The sequence below is a fragment of the Mastomys coucha genome, unplaced genomic scaffold (genome assembly GCF_008632895.1).
Source record: "Mastomys coucha isolate ucsf_1 unplaced genomic scaffold, UCSF_Mcou_1 pScaffold9, whole genome shotgun sequence".
In the NCBI taxonomy this organism is placed as follows: Eukaryota; Metazoa; Chordata; class Mammalia; order Rodentia; family Muridae; genus Mastomys; species Mastomys coucha.
In genome coordinates this window covers 6,885,402-6,902,165 of record NW_022196915.1, presented here as the reverse complement: position 1 = coordinate 6,902,165, position 16,764 = coordinate 6,885,402, and the positions used below count along the sequence as shown (strand labels likewise).

Genomic DNA, 16,764 nt, shown 5'->3' with positions numbered 1-16,764 from the left:
ATATTTGTTTATTTGGTTTTGTTTTGTTTTTGTTTGTTCAAGATGGGGTCTTACTGTCTAGCTGTGGCTGGCCTAGAACTTACCATATAGATCAGGCTGGCCTGAAGCTCAGAGGTCTGCTTTCTTCTTTCTCCTGAGCACTGAGATTAAAGCCGTGGGCCACCATATCTGGCCTAATATATAGATGCCTCTACATTTGGGTATGTGCATACACATGAAGATGCCCCTGGAGACCAGAAGCATTGGATCTCCCTGAGGCTGGTCTTATAGGCAGTTGTTAGCAGCTTCATATAGGGGCTGGGAACCAAACTTGGAGCCTTCAAAGAGTAACACAACACATTCTGTTAACCTCTTTATTTATTTTTGAGACAGAGCCTCTACACAGCCTGGCCCTAAACTCTGAATCCTCCTGCTTCCACCTTCCAGGTTCTGGGGTTGCAAGTGTGCCACCCCAGTCCTGACCTGTGCTGGGTGTGCACTCTACAATTGAGCCACACCCCCATTCTTGCATACTCTGTTTTCTTTCAGGTTGTCCAGTTTAAGATTTCTATCTGATAACAGGTGGGGACTAAAATGGTTCTGCCTTTTCTCCCATCTGTTTAATGTCAACACTCCGGGCTCTGAACTTTCCTCATTCTCCTGCTCCAGACAGATTTTTAAAGGCTAAATAGGGTCTAAGGTGTGACTTGGTACCAGAGCCATTTCCTAGCAAGTAGGTTCAGTCTCCCAGAATTGAAGGAAGAACCTGTTGGATGCTCCTGCTGGTCCGCAGCATCTAAGATGCTCTTACACATAGAATATGTAAGATATCCTGCTTTCCGTGGTCTCCTAAGCTTGGGAATGGCAGTGGGAGGTAGGGCAGCAAAGCTGCCTGTGGTCTGATGGGGTGTCGGGCGGGCATGTCATCATGGAAAATTCTTCGCCAAAGTATGCAGATCCATTTACACAGCCTCTGCTGCTTCTGCAAACTGTGCATTCCTTCGGAACCATCCATGCGTTCCCTCCTTCCCTCCAAACCTCAGTCATGCTTTGGGTGGCTTAGAAATGATGGCTTCTCCACCTCGCCTTTGTTTCCACTCTCTGTTCCCTGCTGTCCTTGGCTTGGATTTTATAGGAAATTTGGCTGGGTTCCTGGTCTCTAGACTGGGTCATCCCAGGGCTGACCTTGAATGACAGAACTTGAACCCCAGCTTTAGAGCCCCTAATGGGCCTCTTGGGTTCCGTCTCTGACAGCTCTTGGTATAGCTCTGATGATGCACCAAGATGAGTATGGTCAGATGAGTTGAGAGGTAGGCAGAGCTGATGTTTGTAAGTGAGGCAGGTACGTAGAACCAGGTTTGGTATTTTTGGGAAATTCCTGGAGTAGATAATAATGCCTGCCTGGGGCCTCCAACCAGTTGGAAACTGTGGGGACTGGTAAGTTTTGATCACCTTGAAGTATACTTATCACCTGTTGATCAGTCTCTGTCCTGACAGCTGCTCAGCCCAGGGCAGAGAAAAGAAGGAACTCAGGGAAGGGGGAGTCTGTCACAGTGAGGAACAGGATTGGGAAGGGATGGTTTAGCTAGTTTACTTATCCTGATACATATCCGTGGCCTTGAGGATACTGAGCTGATCTCAGTGGTCATCTCCCAGTGAAATGGTTGAAGGCTTCTTCCCAGGCCACGGAGGGTTAAGATATAGGGGACATTGGAGGTATCTGCATTGTGTCTGCCCTCTTAGGGACATGGAAGAGTCTTGTAGCTCTTGGAGTTCAGGCCCTGAACTAGCACCACCTGGAAACTCTTTGAAAAAGCTCCCTTCCCAGAAGCCTGTGGCACAAGCTTTCTCAGCTCTGGGTGGTTTGGGGATATGTTTCTGTCAAATTTTCAAACCAGGTGCCTGTTTCGTATATCTCCCAAGCTGTGTGGACCTGGGTAGATCATTCATCCTCCCTCTGTAAAATGTCTGGGCCATATAATAAAGATACTGCTAGCCACTTTGGTATCCTGGTGGTTAAATGAGGACACTTCAGATGTGTGGTTACTGTTGGTGGTCTTGGGGGCAGGATCTCAGGTAGCCCAGGCTGGCCTTGAAGCATGATCCTGATTCCCCTCCCCCTGCTTTTTTTCTTCCTTGTTGGGTTTTGGTTTGGTTTGGTTTTTTGAGATAGGGTTTCTCTGTGTAGCCCTGGCTGTCTTGGAACTTTCACCGTAGACCAGTGTAGCCTGGAACTCAGATTTACCTGCCCCTCCTTCCCTAGTGCTGGATTAAAGGTGCATGCCGCCGTTGGCCGTCTCCTCCCACTTCCTCTTGAGTGTTGGCATTACAAGTGTGTGCCACTTTGCCAGGTTTATGCCATGCTGGGACTGGCGCTTAGAGTATCTATGCATGCTAGGCAAGGTGGACTCCACCTCTGAGCTACATCTCTGTTACTGATAAATCATCTGGTCTCTGACCTTCTCTTTGGTTCTCTTTTTTAGGTGGTGTCTGATGCTGCGGATCAGGGTGTGGCCATCACCGGGAACCAGACTTTCAACAACTGGAACTGGCCCAATGCGATGATTTTCGCAGCCACAGTCATCACCACCATCGGTAAGTCCCCTTACACCTTCAGGACACCCAGATCCACATCCCCACTCCTCAGAACCTTACAGGAATTCAGCTTTGGTAACTGTAAGTCCTCAAAGTCACACAGACACACACAGTTTCACCCTGGCCTTTTGATTAAGAAGGACTTAGTAAGTCCCGAGTGATTGGCCATACCTATGCAACTACTTCCATAGGTCCTGACTTAGGTCTGTATTATTATTATTATTATTATTATTATTATTAGTAGTAGTAGTAGTAGTAGTAGTAGTAGTAGTAGTAGTAGTAGTAGTATTTCTGCATGCATATGTGTATGGTGTGCACACATGTAAGTGTGTGTTTGCATTTATGTAGGCACACATATGGAAGGATAGATATATGTTTTGGTGGTCCAAGGTTAAAATTGAGTATCTTCTTTGATTTCTACCTTATATGTTGAGGTGTGGTCCCTAGCTAACCACAAAATTCACCTAGTCTAGCTAGTCAGTTTGCTTTAGGGATCCCATGTCTGTGCCACCGTGTGTTGGGATGATAGGCTGGCCACCACACCCACCCAGCCTTTACATGGCTTCCAAGGCTCTTTATTCTGCGTGGACTCTTCAAGCAGAAACTGGAATGGCCTGATGGGCAGGGCAGAGCCACAGGTGAGATAGACTACTTACTGCACAAAGCTCCAGTACTCTATGGTTATGTGGCTTCACTATCTTCACCCTTTCAAGGTTGGCTGGGTTCAGCTAACAGTCCTTATGTGGTCTCTCTAATATATGGTAATCAAATAGTGGCTGCCCACTAGTCTGGAGTCCAGCCTGGCTTCTCCCACCTACTGCTTGACTCTTGGTGTTGACTGTTGGCTGAGGTTGAATGCTCAGGGCCTCTGCATGTGCCTCTGCAGCTGGGCCCTGAGAAGGAGGCGTCTCCCAAAGTGAGCAATTCAGTGCATGAAGACGGGAAGCAACGGTGGGCTTGTCAGGGCTCACCCTGCCTATATCACGTCTGGCTAACCAAGCCACTGATACTCAGATTCACAGACTACACCTCGACATGAGCAAGGGCAGAGGGGTTCAGAGTGGCCATCTTTGGAGTCTGTCCTCCACGCTGCTTCTGGGTATCTACTCAGAGAGGGCAGGCATCTTTGTTTTATTTGCGTAGCAGTACCCAATGAACAGTGGAGTACCTGTGGGCCTCATCCCTGCCCACAAGGAACTCCCAATATAATGGAGGGGACAAAGCCCCTACTGTAGAAATAATTGTATAATTGACCAGGGTCAGAGCATGATCAGGGGATCATATATCAATGTTACTAGAACCGGATCAGTTTATCTTAAAGAGTGTGTCTTGCTCAAGCTGGTGTGTGTGTGTGTGTGTGTGTGTGTGTGTGTGTGTGTGTGTGTGTTGGAGGTGGTGGCTCCATAATCTTTGCTGTGATCCTGGCCTCACTCTATTCTCCCTCACAGGTTATGGCAATGTGGCTCCCAAGACCCCAGCTGGGCGCCTCTTCTGTGTCTTCTATGGCCTGTTCGGGGTGCCATTGTGCCTGACATGGATCAGTGCCCTGGGCAAGTTCTTCGGGGGACGTGCAAAGAGGCTGGGCCAGTTCCTTACCAGGAGAGGAGTGAGCCTGGTATGTTCCTAACCCTAGACACAGAGTTAAGGGGTGGGAGGGGCCATGACAGAGGAGGGGAGGTGTTGGGACAGGTAACGCTTGTCCTGCTGGATCCACTGGAGCACCCTGGGCTCTGTGTCTCAGCTGGGATGTAGGAAGTCCCTTCCCACAGCTGACTTGCTTTCCCACCAAACCTGCTAGAGGAAGGCTCAGATCACATGTACGGCCATCTTCATCGTGTGGGGCGTCCTGGTCCACCTGGTGATCCCGCCCTTTGTGTTCATGGTGACAGAAAAATGGAACTACATCGAGGGCCTCTACTATTCCTTCATCACCATCTCCACCATTGGCTTTGGGGACTTTGTGGCCGGTGAGTCCCTGCCTCCTTCCTCTGACCTCTGGCACGTCTCATTCCAGTTCAAGACAGGCCTTTGTTGGGGAACCAACAAAGATGGATGTTAGTCTTTTATCTCTCTCTTGCTTCTCCCATCCCCATCCTCAGCTCACTCGGATTCACCGTGAAGCTTTTCCCAGATCTACGGAGATCTACTACGCATGCACGCACGCTCGCACTCTGCCTCTCCTCTCCCCTTTACATCCTCCCCCCCCTCTCTTACAGAGACACTGAGCCAGGATGGCTGCCAGACAAGGGAGGCCTTCTCCTCCCCACTGCCCTGCCCCCTCAGCCCTGCTTTCCTCCTCCTCCTCTGCTTAATCCCCACGGGCAATGAAGAGGTTCTTTGTCCCCTTTGTGTGAAGGCCTGTGCCTGTCCCAGCCACCCATGCTCAGTGTCTGGTGCCTGTGGCCTGCACAGCCTCCTGGTTCCTGATCTTGAAACCATTCTGGACCAATGTCAGCCTGTGCCCTCCCTATTGACCTGCACCTCAGCTTCCAGAGGTCACGGCGCCAGCTGCTATGCCCAGAGGGCAGGTGGAGGTCATGCCTCTGCCCCTTTTTGTGTGGAATGTTGTGAGGGGGCAGCTGAGTGGGTGGAGGGAACAGGACGCTTGCTTCAGTGAACACTCCTGACCCTAGCTTCATGGGGCCTGCCTGCTGTCTGGATATAAATGTAGAGGCACAACCCAATCATTGTTTAGTCTCAGGGGCCCAGAGCCTGCTGAGGGGAAGCCTGCAGTATTAAGAAGTCCAGTGGTGGGTACCTTTAGGCATACTTTGATGTTCCAGTCAGATACCAGATCCATCCTCCTCTATCTTAAGTGTCTGTAACAATAGCCACCACCACATGGGATACTGCATACTGAATCCCTCTCAATTCCTGGGTGCTGAGGGTAGAAACCAGGCATTGTGAGCCTGTGACGTCATTGCTGCCATTCTCAGACTCCACTTATGATCGGTCCAGTGAAGTATTGCCTTCAGAGCAGGGCACTTCCTAAGTCAGAGGCTCTGGCTGCTGGCTCCAGGGAAGGTTGTAATGAGGGCTGGAGGTTTCCTCTTCCAGGCCCTTCCCTTAACCTACTTCCCACTGTGGAAGGCAGGGTGCAGATAAAAGGACATTTTTAAAAATTACTTTTTTTATTATTTTATTTATTTGTATGTTGGGGGGGGGTCACCACATGTGGAGGCCAGGGGACAATTTTCAGGAGTTGGTTCTCTCCTTGTACCACATGTATCCTGGGAATCAAACTCGGGTCTTCAAACTTGGCAGCAAACACCTTTAGCCCATTGAGCCATGTTGCCTGACCATGAAGGAAATCTTACCGAATTCTAGAAGGGAGAAGAACCTCTGGAGCTGTGGAGTGTAGGTGGGAAAGACTTTCTGGAGTGTGTTGTCGCAGGGTGGCATGCAGTGTGGTGGAGCGACCGAGGACAATCAGTCAGAAAGAGGGCTACGCCGAAGAGGGCTAAGACCAGAAGGCAGGCTCTACCTTGGAGGAGGGTAAAGACAGTTTAGAGTGGTTCTTGCCAGGTCAGTGCTCCCTGGGTCATCTCGACCCAACCACAGCATCATTCACAGTAAATCTGTTAGTCCCTCCCCGCGGCCGAGGCTGCCAGCACCCCCAACGCCGCCTTTCCATTCTGTTTTTTAACTGTGCCATGATGCACTCACTAGCTGGGAGGAACAGAGAAAGGAACGGAAAGATTCACACTCATGAGCTGGTTATTCAGCAGCTGCCCAAATTTTGCAGTTCCATGGACTAGACTGGAGCAATAGTCCTTCAGGAAGATAGGCGAGGACAGTCTAGGCCTCTTTCGTGTGTGTGTGTGTGTGTGTGTGTGTGTGTGTGTGTGTGTGAGAGAGAGAGAGAGAGAGAGAGAGAGAGAGAGAGAGAGAGAGAGAGAGAGAGAGAGAGAGAGAGAGAGAGAGAGAGAGAGAGTGTGTGTGTGTGTGTGTATGGGTGTTTTGCCTGGATGTATATCTGTGTGCCACATGTGTGCCTGGTGTCACAAAGAGGCCAGAAAGAGGGTGTCAGAGCTCCCGGAACTAGAGTTACAGATGGTTGTAAGTAGCCATGTTGGTGCTGGGAATCAGACCTGGATCCATCCTGGAGAACAATCCGTGCTCCTAACTGTTAAAGGCGACTGCAGCCCTTATGTGAATTCTGATGCTGGAACTCAAGTCCTTGTTTTACAAGCACTTTTACCTCCTGAGTGATTGATCTTCTAGGTCCTTCCCTCCCTGAGACAGGGTTTCTCTGTGTAACAAACAGCCCTGGCTGTCCTAGACTCACTTTGTAGACTAGTCTGGTCTCAAACCCCACAGCTCTCTACCTGCATCTGCCTCCCAAATGTTGAGATTAAAGATATACACCACCACGCCTGACTCCCAGGCCCTCTTTATGGCATTGGGCTCTGTCTGTATGGTGTTGTGTCAGCCAGCACAGCTTCGGCCATTGCTGATCCTCTGGGCCTCCTGTCTTTGCAGGTGTGAACCCTAGTGCCAACTACCACGCCCTCTACCGCTACTTTGTGGAGCTTTGGATCTACCTGGGGCTGGCTTGGTTGTCCCTCTTTGTCAACTGGAAGGTGAGCATGTTTGTGGAAGTGCACAAAGCCATTAAGAAGAGGCGGCGGCGGCGGAAGGAATCCTTTGAGAGCTCCCCACACTCCCGGAAGGCCCTGCAGATGGCTGGAAGTCCGGCATCCAAGGATGTCAACATCTTCAGCTTCCTATCCAAAAAGGAGGAGACCTACAATGACCTCATCAAACAGATTGGGAAGAAGGCAATGAAAACAAGTGGGGGTGGGGAGAGGGTCCCAGGACCCGGACACGGGCTGGGACCTCAAGGGGATGGAATACCAACCATTCCTGCATCCCTGACACCTTTGGTGGTCTATTCCAAGAATCGAGTTCCCAGCTTGGAAGAGGTATCTCAGACTCTAAGAAACAAAGGACACGTGTCAAGGCCACTTGGTGAGGAGGCCGGGGCACAGGCCCCCAAGGACGGTTACTCAACCTCCGAAGTGTTTACTAACCAGCTGGACCGTATCAGTGAGGAGGGTGAGCCATGGGAAGCCCTGGACTACCACCCGCTCATCTTCCAAAACGCCAACATTACCTTTGAAAATGAAGAAACCGGCCTCTCAGATGAGGAGACCTCTAAGTCTTCCGTGGAGGACAACCTGACCTCAAAAGAGCAGCCTCCACAAGGGGTCATGGCTGAGGCACCCTCGAGCAGCACGGGCGAATTCCCTTCATCGGATGAGTCCACCTTCACCAGCACTGAGTCCGAGCTTTCTGTGCCTTATGAGCAGCTGATGAACGAATACAACAAGGCAGACAGCCCCAGGGGCACGTGAGGTGGGCCTGGCTCCCCACCTGCTTTCCAGGGGCTTCCTCTCATGAGGGGTTGTCCTATGATGGCCAGACCCCAGGGAGAAGGCTCTGGAAATGAGATGGGGAGCCAGGGACCTGCCTTTCCTTCTGTCCTCTCCAGTCGGTTGCCTCCTTGGGATGTGGTGTTAGCCCAGGACAGGCCTCCATTCTATGGCCTAGTGGGGAGGCTGCTGTCCTGGGCCTGCCTGGCGGGTGTATCTGCTGACTCAGAAGCAGCGACACTCAACCCTGGAGGTTTGCTGCTTGAGTCTTCCCCCATCGTTCGGTTGACTGTCATACGGTTCTCTGAGGCCAGGAGCTTCAGCTGAGTTCACCAGTGTTAATGGGCAACTCCCTTGTGCCTGGCACTAAGCTAGACATTTGGAAGGAGGAGCTTGTAAGACCCAGGGTTGGCACGTGGTTTCTTGGGTGTTCTGGGAAAGCACAGTTATGATAGGGTTTGTGGACCCTCAGTACCCCAGCAGTAGCAGGTCCTGCTTGCCTACTTACTCATCACTGCCCAGCAAGCCCCTTACTGCAAACCTCAGGGCAGGGGCAGTGGGGGAGGGGCTATATGTGTTCTCTGCGTGGAGCCATGCCCTCTTGGATCCCCTCTGAACAGCAACAACAGGCCAAAGATTTCCTACGCCCTGAAAGGATGGCAAAAAGATGGAAACTCTGGGTGTGGTCAGGGAGCTCAGAGAGGAGGTGCAAGCCCCTCAACCCCAGTCTAGGCACCCATACTCCCAGCCCAACCGTCTCATTTTGTAGAGATTCCCTCACTGCCTCTCTCCCTCCTCTCTTAGTTGGGCCTGTGGAGTGAGGCCAAATTGTTCTCGGCTCATAAAACTGTGAATTGAGCTCCCCCACCTCCAGCCACTGTATGGTGTTAGCGTGTGCCCATTTGGGCTAGGGAGAAAAGAAAATGTGAATCTTATCGGTCCAGTTCCTAGTGAGGTCTGGGAACTAGCTGCTGTATACATCCCTGATGCTCAGCTCACTCTGGCTTAGATGCTCTTTGTTATTAATATTTTTTTAACGAACTGTTGTTTTTATACCCAGAGCCAGTAAAGAACAGGGTCCCTGCCGTTGGGACGGAGGTCTGTCAGGCACTCCAATCCTCCCAAGTCAGCTTGTCCTTTGTCATCCAAGGTCTAGCTAGGGAGGGACAACCGCAGGTCTCGGGCGCGGGGCAGGAGATGTAGAGTTCCTAGCTCAGCTGATAACCTGCCTCAGCCCCTTGGCATGGACATGCCAAGGGGCATACAGGGCCAGAGCCCCCACACGTTAGGACGGTGAGAGGTGTGTGTCCATACCTCCACCATTATCAAAGCGGTTGTAGAGGCCATACCAGCCTCGGGGTGGGAAGAAGAGCCTGGCTCCTGTGAGATGTCCTCAGCTGAATGTCCTGGAGCTACACCAACCACGCTATATGCATGTACTGGTGGTGAAGGCAGATGTAATTTATTTTAACATTTTTTTTTTTTACAATAAAACACGTGAACAAGTCCACTTGGTGTGTGGTGTGTTTGGGGTGGGAGCAGGGTAGGGGCGTAGGGTGAGCAAGGACAGGCTGATGTCAGTAGGTCAGAAGGATCAGTATAAAGCTGAAGTGGAGATTCAAGAAGAAAAAGCAAGCAAGAACATCTAGGAGATGTTTTTCTGACTTATCTGATGCTGTGACAATATCCTGCCCCAAAGCAACCTGGGGAAAAGTTATTTGGCTTACACGTTTCCATCATCAAGGAAAGCCAGGGCGAGAACCTGGAGGCAGGAGCTATAAAAACCATCTTTTGCTGGCTTGATTTATGACTCATTACAGCCTCATGCTTAGCTGAGTTTTTCATACAGCCCAGGACCACCCGCCTAGGGATGGTGCTACCCACACGGGGCTGAACTTTTCTTCATGAATTGTAATCCAAACAGTCTTCCACAGCTGTGCCCACGGGCCGACCTGATCTAGGCCATTCCTTCCTCAGGGATGGCTCTCCCATCAGATAGGAGCATCGACTCGACAATTAAGGCAAGTCAGCTCAGGGAGGATGGCGTGGCCAAGTCTGCCCCTCACTAGCTTCCAGACACCTTTCTACAGATTTTACACCCAATAAAAAAAAAGTGTTACATAAAGTAACACTTTTGCCTTGCAGCAGTCTTGTCCTAAAAGCAAACAGAGCAGGAAGCTGACAGGTGTCTTGAGGCACCAAGTTACACAGACAGTAAAAATGGAGATGTTGGCTTTGAACCCAGGTAGTACAGTTCCTGGCCAGTCCACAGCCAATGTGCTGGGATGAGAAGGTGGCTAGTGGGTTTTCGATTGCTGTGACATCACCGGACGGGCTTCACATTTCCAGAACTTTCCCAATTTGAGTCTGGAAGCAGGAAACAGAGCCAAGGCGTGAGCACCCTGTTTGAAGCCTGTGAGCTAGAAACGTGACTCATGGGCAACATTTGCCAAGTGGCCCTGACTGTGGTTTGGTCCCCAGCACACACTTAAAATGCCACATGAGGTGCCTAGAGCCCTAGCAGTCCTACAGTGAGATTGGAGCTGGAAACAGGAGAATCAGGTGGAAGCTTTATGCATCGCAGAATGGCAAGAATAAAGAGACCCTGCCTCAAAAACAAGGGTGGGAAGAGAACTACTCTGGAAAAGTCCTGGCCTACCTGTACATACATGCTTACTTTCATGAGAAAGTAAGTACACACACACACACACACACACACACACACACACACACGCCTTTTTAAGGAATGTGCCTGGTTTGGTTGGTCACACCTGTGATCCAACTACAGCACTTTAACCTACTGAGCCATCTCCCCAGCTACTGCGCCATTTCTAATAAGGAACCCTGAGATTTGGATGCCCCAGAGTGGTCCTGGAAACAACACCCCACAAATAATGTACAGTTGGATTGGAAATCCTTCCCGTCTGCCTGTTCATTTCTTCTCTTGTTCACCTCCCTCACACCCTCCCCCCTCGACCCACACGAGTGCACTCAGATGCGTAGGTCCAAGGCTTTCTGGTTTGACTTTGGCCTTAAGATAACAACATCATAACACCAACACCCTTTATTTAGCATCAGGTTGCTTCATAAACTGCCAGTTGTTGTTTAAAACAGCACAGCCCTCCAGTCCCAACAGCACCAGTTACTATGCGCCAGAGATGGGATTTGGGGAGTGGCTTTCAGGGACAGAGCTGAAGGGGACACTGACAGATTATCAGCACACACCCGCAGAAGGCTGAGCTGTGGTCTTCCTGTGGCTGAGCTTAATCTGGAGCTTTCTGAAGTAGGAGAGTCTGGATAGCAGTTAGAGCAGAGCCCTGGCCAGGCTCCCCAACTTCCTGAGAGGTCTTGGACAGAGAAAGGGAATGCCTGCAGAGCTGAGGGATTAGTGGAGAGGAGGAAGCAGTGAGCTGGCCCCAGGCTCAGAAGTCACTGGGCACTCTGGCAGGCACAGCCCTCCATCGAAACCACTGAATTAGCCCTAGCCTGGGGCAGTGTTCCAGAGGAAAGAGATCAATGGACTTAGGGAAAGTCCAGTGTATCACTCCTCCCAGCAGCCTCTAGGTTCTGCTGCCTCCAGCAGCCTTCCAGCTCTAGCTAGCCTGAGATAGCTCCCTTGTCTCCCTCAGAATCATTGCCCTTGCTGCTCTGCCGCCACAATTAACTGGTCACCTGCTCTGTGCTCTGTGCTAGTGCAGGCACTTCTGGTGCAGCTAGGTGTGGGACTGACAAATGGCCCTGCATCCAGGGAGCAAAAATGGTGTCTGTCCTACTGTAGGCTGCCTTTCAGTGGGTAATGGGTGTTGATACCTTTTTTTTTTTCTCTCTAAGATTTCTTTTCTAATTTTAAATTATGTGTGTGTGTCTGTATGCGGGTATGCACATACATGTGCAGGTACTTGAGAAGACCAGAAGAAGGTATCACGTCTCTTGGAGCTGGAGTCACAGGTTGCTTTGAGCTGCTTGATGTGTGTGCTGGGAACTGAAGTCAGGTCCTCTACAAGAGCAGTATATGCCCTTAACTGCTGAGTCTTCTCTCTAGCTCCTGGAACTTCAAAACAAAACAAAACAAAGCAAAACAAGAAATAGTGTTTTAATAATTCTTTGAGAATCCCATGTATGCATTTAACAATTTTGATTATATTTCTCCCCCTCTCCTTCCCCCTAACTCTTCCCAGATCTATTCCTCACTCCCACCTCCTCTCCCAACTTCATATCCTCATTTTTTAAAAATCACCATTAAGTCAAGTTTGTACAAATGGGTGGCAGGGAGCATTGGAGCAAGGCAGACCTACCAGGGCCACACCTTTAAAGAAAGCTGACTCTGCCTCCTTTTTAGTGATCACTTGTCAACAGCTCCTTAGTTTGGGATGGGGGCCTGATGAGCCCCTCCCTCACCCATGCTGGAAGGTTGGCTGGATTGAACTTGCGCTGTTGTTGAGTTCATCCAAAAAATGCTGCTTGCTCCAGTTCTCCCTGACCTCCGGCTCCTACAGTCTTTCTGCCCCCTCTTCCATGATGTTCCTTAAGCCTTGGGGGAGGGGTTATGCTGTAGACGTCTCCTCTGAGGCTGAGCACTACAGGCCACTTGTTCCCCGCACTGTGGGGCCCTGAGGTTTTGCATTAACCAGCATGCACCTCGTTAAAAAGCCTTAAGATCTCTTTTATCTATGCCTTTTAATCCTAACATGTTATTAACTTCATCTTACAAATGAAGAAGCAGAAGAGAGCAATTTTCCCCAAGTTCAAACAGTTATGAGGTGGCAGAAAACACTTGCCCAGGCTTGCGCTCCTGTCCCTCACACTGCCCTCTGGCAGTTCTGAATCTGATAGGGAAGACATCCTCAGAATCTGTTGGGCATAGCAGAGGCTCTGACCTTCAAGGAGTCTGCAATCTGACGGGGAGGAGAGGCCAGATGGAGAAAACGACACATTTACTCTCTCCCAGCTGCCTTTCTACCTTCTTGTGAGACCCCAGAAGAGTCATCATGCAACTGCTCAGGACTAAAAAACAAAAAACAAAAAAACCTGCTTGGGTGTCACCTCATCCTAGAACGGGCCTGGAGAGGGCAGGATTGCTTGGGAAGTTTCTGAAGCCAAGGCTACTGTGTGGGAAGACAGTGGGCAGGCTGGGCAGATTGGTCTGGGAAAGGTCTCCAGCAAAGACAGCTTCTCTTTGAGGGGAAGGGGCACCTGAAGTTTGGTCTCAGCTCTGCCCATCTGTTCTCCATGTTTGAATAACAAGTTACTGCTTCAAACAGACAAACAAACAAACCCACTTATTTGGTGAGTGGGGGGCAACCATACTGTACTTGCTGAAGTCAGAAGACAACTTAGTGGACACAGATATCTCCTTTTGTTATGTGTGTTCTGGGCATCAAACTCAGGGAATCAGACTTGAGAGCAATTACCTTTACCTGCTGAGCTGTCTTGCTGCCCCCAGATTTCCAGTTTTGAAACCCAGGCCCCAAGTGCTAGTCTATGAGTCTCCACAGTGTTCATGCTATTCATGACCCACTTTGTAAGCTGCCTTTACTTTCTCTGGAGCCATGTGCTCTCTGTCACTTTTCCATAGCCACCAGTCAAGTCTCCCTGAGTCTAGGCTGGATATCTTTCCCTGTGTGGCACCGTCCCCTCAGGAAACCACCTCTGTTCAAACTTCTGTGACCTGTTCAAGTTCCCTGTCTCCTAAATCTTACACCCTCTCCCTGGCAGAGAACCCCTTGCTGGTGGTATTGAAGACTGGGTTACTAATGTGTATATTTCCACCAGGGCCTGGATACATGGAGATGGTCTCTGCTTTCTGATATTTGAAAAATGCAGGGTGAATGTCCCTCCCCCACAATTTCCACCCTTCTCATTGGCAATTCTGTTCCTCTGTTCCTGAAGCAGAGGCCAAACCAGGGACAAATCTTGTTCCAGGAGGGCAAGTCCTAACAAAGCCAGGTGGATGAACTTGAGGGACCTTGTGGCAGACTGAGGTGGCCCGATGAGTCACCTCATTTTATGCCAAGTCACCTGAGTCTAGAGGGCAGGACCAGGACACAGCATACCCGATTTCTTCCCACCTGAGAGCACCGCTGCTGCAAACCTCTTTTATACATCTCCTATTTTTTTTTCTCTCAAGATAAGATAGCCCTGGGTGTCCTGGAACTCACTCTGTAGACCAGGCTGGCCTTGAACTTAGAAATCTGCCTGCCTCTGCCTCCCAAGTGTTGGGATTAAAGGCATGTGCCATCACTGCCCGGCACATCTCTTCATCTTTACATCTCTGTTTCCAGATAATTAGGAACAGAGTTACCATGGCCTTCAAATTCTTCCTTTCCGGCCATCTTTCTGGGTTGGAGCATCTCTTCCATCATTAGCCCTGCACAACTGTACTGGTCTCCTAGTTTACAAAGCCCTTTCACACCCTTTGCTATGTGGGAGATTGCTCAACAAGTTGAAGCAGACAGGTGTAGTGTTTTATAGCCCAACTGAAGGGCTTTTTACAAATTAGGAAATCTGGCACTTTGGTTTGGGGCCCAGAAGAGCAAGGCCTCCAGCAGGATCTGGGGGATGGTCAGAAGTAACAGTCATGGAAGTCGGGGGTCTGGGGGGTGGTAATGGAGAGAAGGGAAGAGGCAGCAGAGATACACTTTTAAAACATTTTAAATTTTTACTTCTCTCTTCCTCCCCCCCTCCGTGTGTGTGTGTGTGTGTGTGTGTGTGTGTGTGTGAGAGAGAGAGAGAGAGAGAGAGAGAGAGAGAGAGAGAGAGAGAGAGAGAGAGAGGGAGAGAGAGAGAGAGAGAATGTGTATGTGTGTGCCACATGTGTATGGATGGCTGGAGAGGCCAGAAGACGTTGTCAGAGCCCCTGGAGCTGGAGTTTCAGGCAATTGTGAACCACCCAACATGGTGCTAGAAACAGAACTCAGATTCCCCCACCCCCAAGAGCTCTTAACTACTGAACCATCTTTTGAACCAGTCATGCTGGGTGAAGCCAGAGCTCCGTCCTGCTGGGGCACTTCTGTGAAGCTGCAGTCAAACATTGCCCTCAGGCTGATTTCTCTGAAGGACAGGGACTTCTTTCACCCACCAGTGCCTACTTCCAGTGCTTGAGAAGGGCTCCAGGGAAATTGTCCCTTGCCTTCCTCCACATGTGATGGGTGGAACACCCTGTACTGGCCAGATGCCTCAGATAAGTGTCTTTGCCTGCTGACTTGTTAGCAATGAGAACTGGCTACTTCTACCAACAAAAGAAGCCCCCCTAAATGTGGCTAATTTTTATGTGCTTGTTTGTTTTGCAGTTCTGGGGAGAGGAATTCTAAAACTGAACAGCCCACCTGGGCTATTTTGGTCTATAAACAGAGAGGTGATTCTGGTTGCTTCTGGACATACAATAGGAAGACCCAATGCTTCTGTGCTCTGAGGGAAGATCACAATCTAAGAAATCCAAGTACCTTGAGACCCAAGCAATAAAGAAGTCCAACTCTAATCATGTGACCACACAAACTAGACAACATCTTGAACACCCTAGCCCTAGGCACTGTTTCAAAGCACATAGCCAGCCATCCTATAAATTACAGACGTATGAGGAAATCAATGACATTTGTTGTAGTGAGCCTGTGTTTTAGTCTGTTTTGTGTTGCTACAACAAAATGCCTGAGGTGGAGTACTTTATAAAGAAAAGAGGTTTGTTCACCTCAGTGATGAGGATCTTGGAGAATAGTAATGGCATGGGCTTCTGGTGAGAGCTTCAAGGTGGATAGCATCACATGAGAAAGCAGGAGCAGAGAGAGAGAATGAGAGAGAGAGACAGAGACAGAGACAGAGAGAGAGAGAGAGACAGAGAGAGAGAGAGAAAGAGGGAGAGAGAGAGAGGAGATAACCAAGAGAAAATGAGAGCAACCAAGAAAGCTGAACTCATTTTTTTTTTTTGAAACAAGGTTGGTTTTGAACCACCATTGAGCCAACAGTCACCCTTACTTACTGATTCTCCTGCATCTACCTTCTGCCCATATACTTGCTATCTTGCAGTTTAAAGGGTGTCTGCATTGAACCCAGGGTTTTATGCATGTTAGCCAAGGACTCCACCAATTGGGCTACATCCTCAGACCCTGAATTTGATTTTTTAACAGTCTGCCACTGGGATAACCACTACACACTCACAAAACAGGCCTGAATTCCTTCCAAGAATGGTGCCCCCAAAGGTCCAATCACCCTCACTAGACTCTACTGTTACAGGATATTGGAACCTGTTTCTAGTTAGGGTGTGGTTCAGCTTTTAGTATGCATTTTAAACCCAAACAATGAAGGTAAAATTATTTGTAAAAGGAAACACCCACATTTGAAAGTTATGTCTAATTGAGTGGCAGATAAAGTGATGAATCAGAGAAAGATGGGACAGACTAGGATATGCCCAATTCTCACGAGAAGAGAGAAGAAAGGGAAACTACTTAAGGGAGAGACAGACAGTACAGTAAGAAGAGAGTATAGTAAATAATATAGTGGTGTATGTGGAGACAGTTCAGTAGAGTTCAGAAGGAGGACAGATCAGCACAGAGAGAGAGAAGGAGGCAGTTTTACCAGGAGAGTTTTACAGAGACAGGTTGAAGAGAGAACAAGCTAAACACAGGTAAAGACAGAATAAGCAAGAGAATGGGAAGGAGTCAGAAGGTTAGAAAAGATTGCTAGAGTTAGTTTGAGGCCAAGCAGAGCAATTCAGAGGTCAAGAGAAAAGCTAGACTGAATAAAGTCAGGTGGGAAAGGAGTTTGAGTAAGGTCAACTGAATTGAACCAACCAGTCAGAGATAAAAAAAAAAAAAGAAAAAAA

General features: G+C 49.4%; 1 protein-coding gene and 1 long non-coding RNA gene across 4 annotated transcripts in view; one reads left to right on the top strand and one right to left on the bottom strand.

The window, feature by feature from the left end:
• Kcnk5 (potassium two pore domain channel subfamily K member 5) overlaps positions 1–9,459 on the top strand; it is a 43,662-nt gene extending 34,203 nt beyond the window's left edge. For both annotated transcript variants that reach the window (XM_031362038.1, XM_031362039.1), the window contains exons 2-5: positions 2,463–2,574; positions 4,023–4,189; positions 4,373–4,541; positions 7,057–9,459. In XM_031362038.1, the coding sequence (XP_031217898.1) occupies positions 2,463–2,574; positions 4,023–4,189; positions 4,373–4,541; positions 7,057–7,931 (1,323 nt within the window). In that variant the 3' untranslated portion in view covers positions 7,932–9,459. The remainder of the gene's footprint in view (positions 1–2,462; positions 2,575–4,022; positions 4,190–4,372; positions 4,542–7,056) is intronic.
• A 3,274-nt stretch (positions 9,460–12,733) lies between these two features.
• The window catches only part of LOC116085022, a 7,421-nt gene continuing 3,390 nt past the window's right edge, over positions 12,734–16,764 (bottom strand). For both annotated transcript variants that reach the window (XR_004116365.1, XR_004116364.1), the window contains exon 3: positions 12,734–12,953. This is a non-coding gene — a long non-coding RNA (uncharacterized LOC116085022). The remainder of the gene's footprint in view (positions 12,954–16,764) is intronic.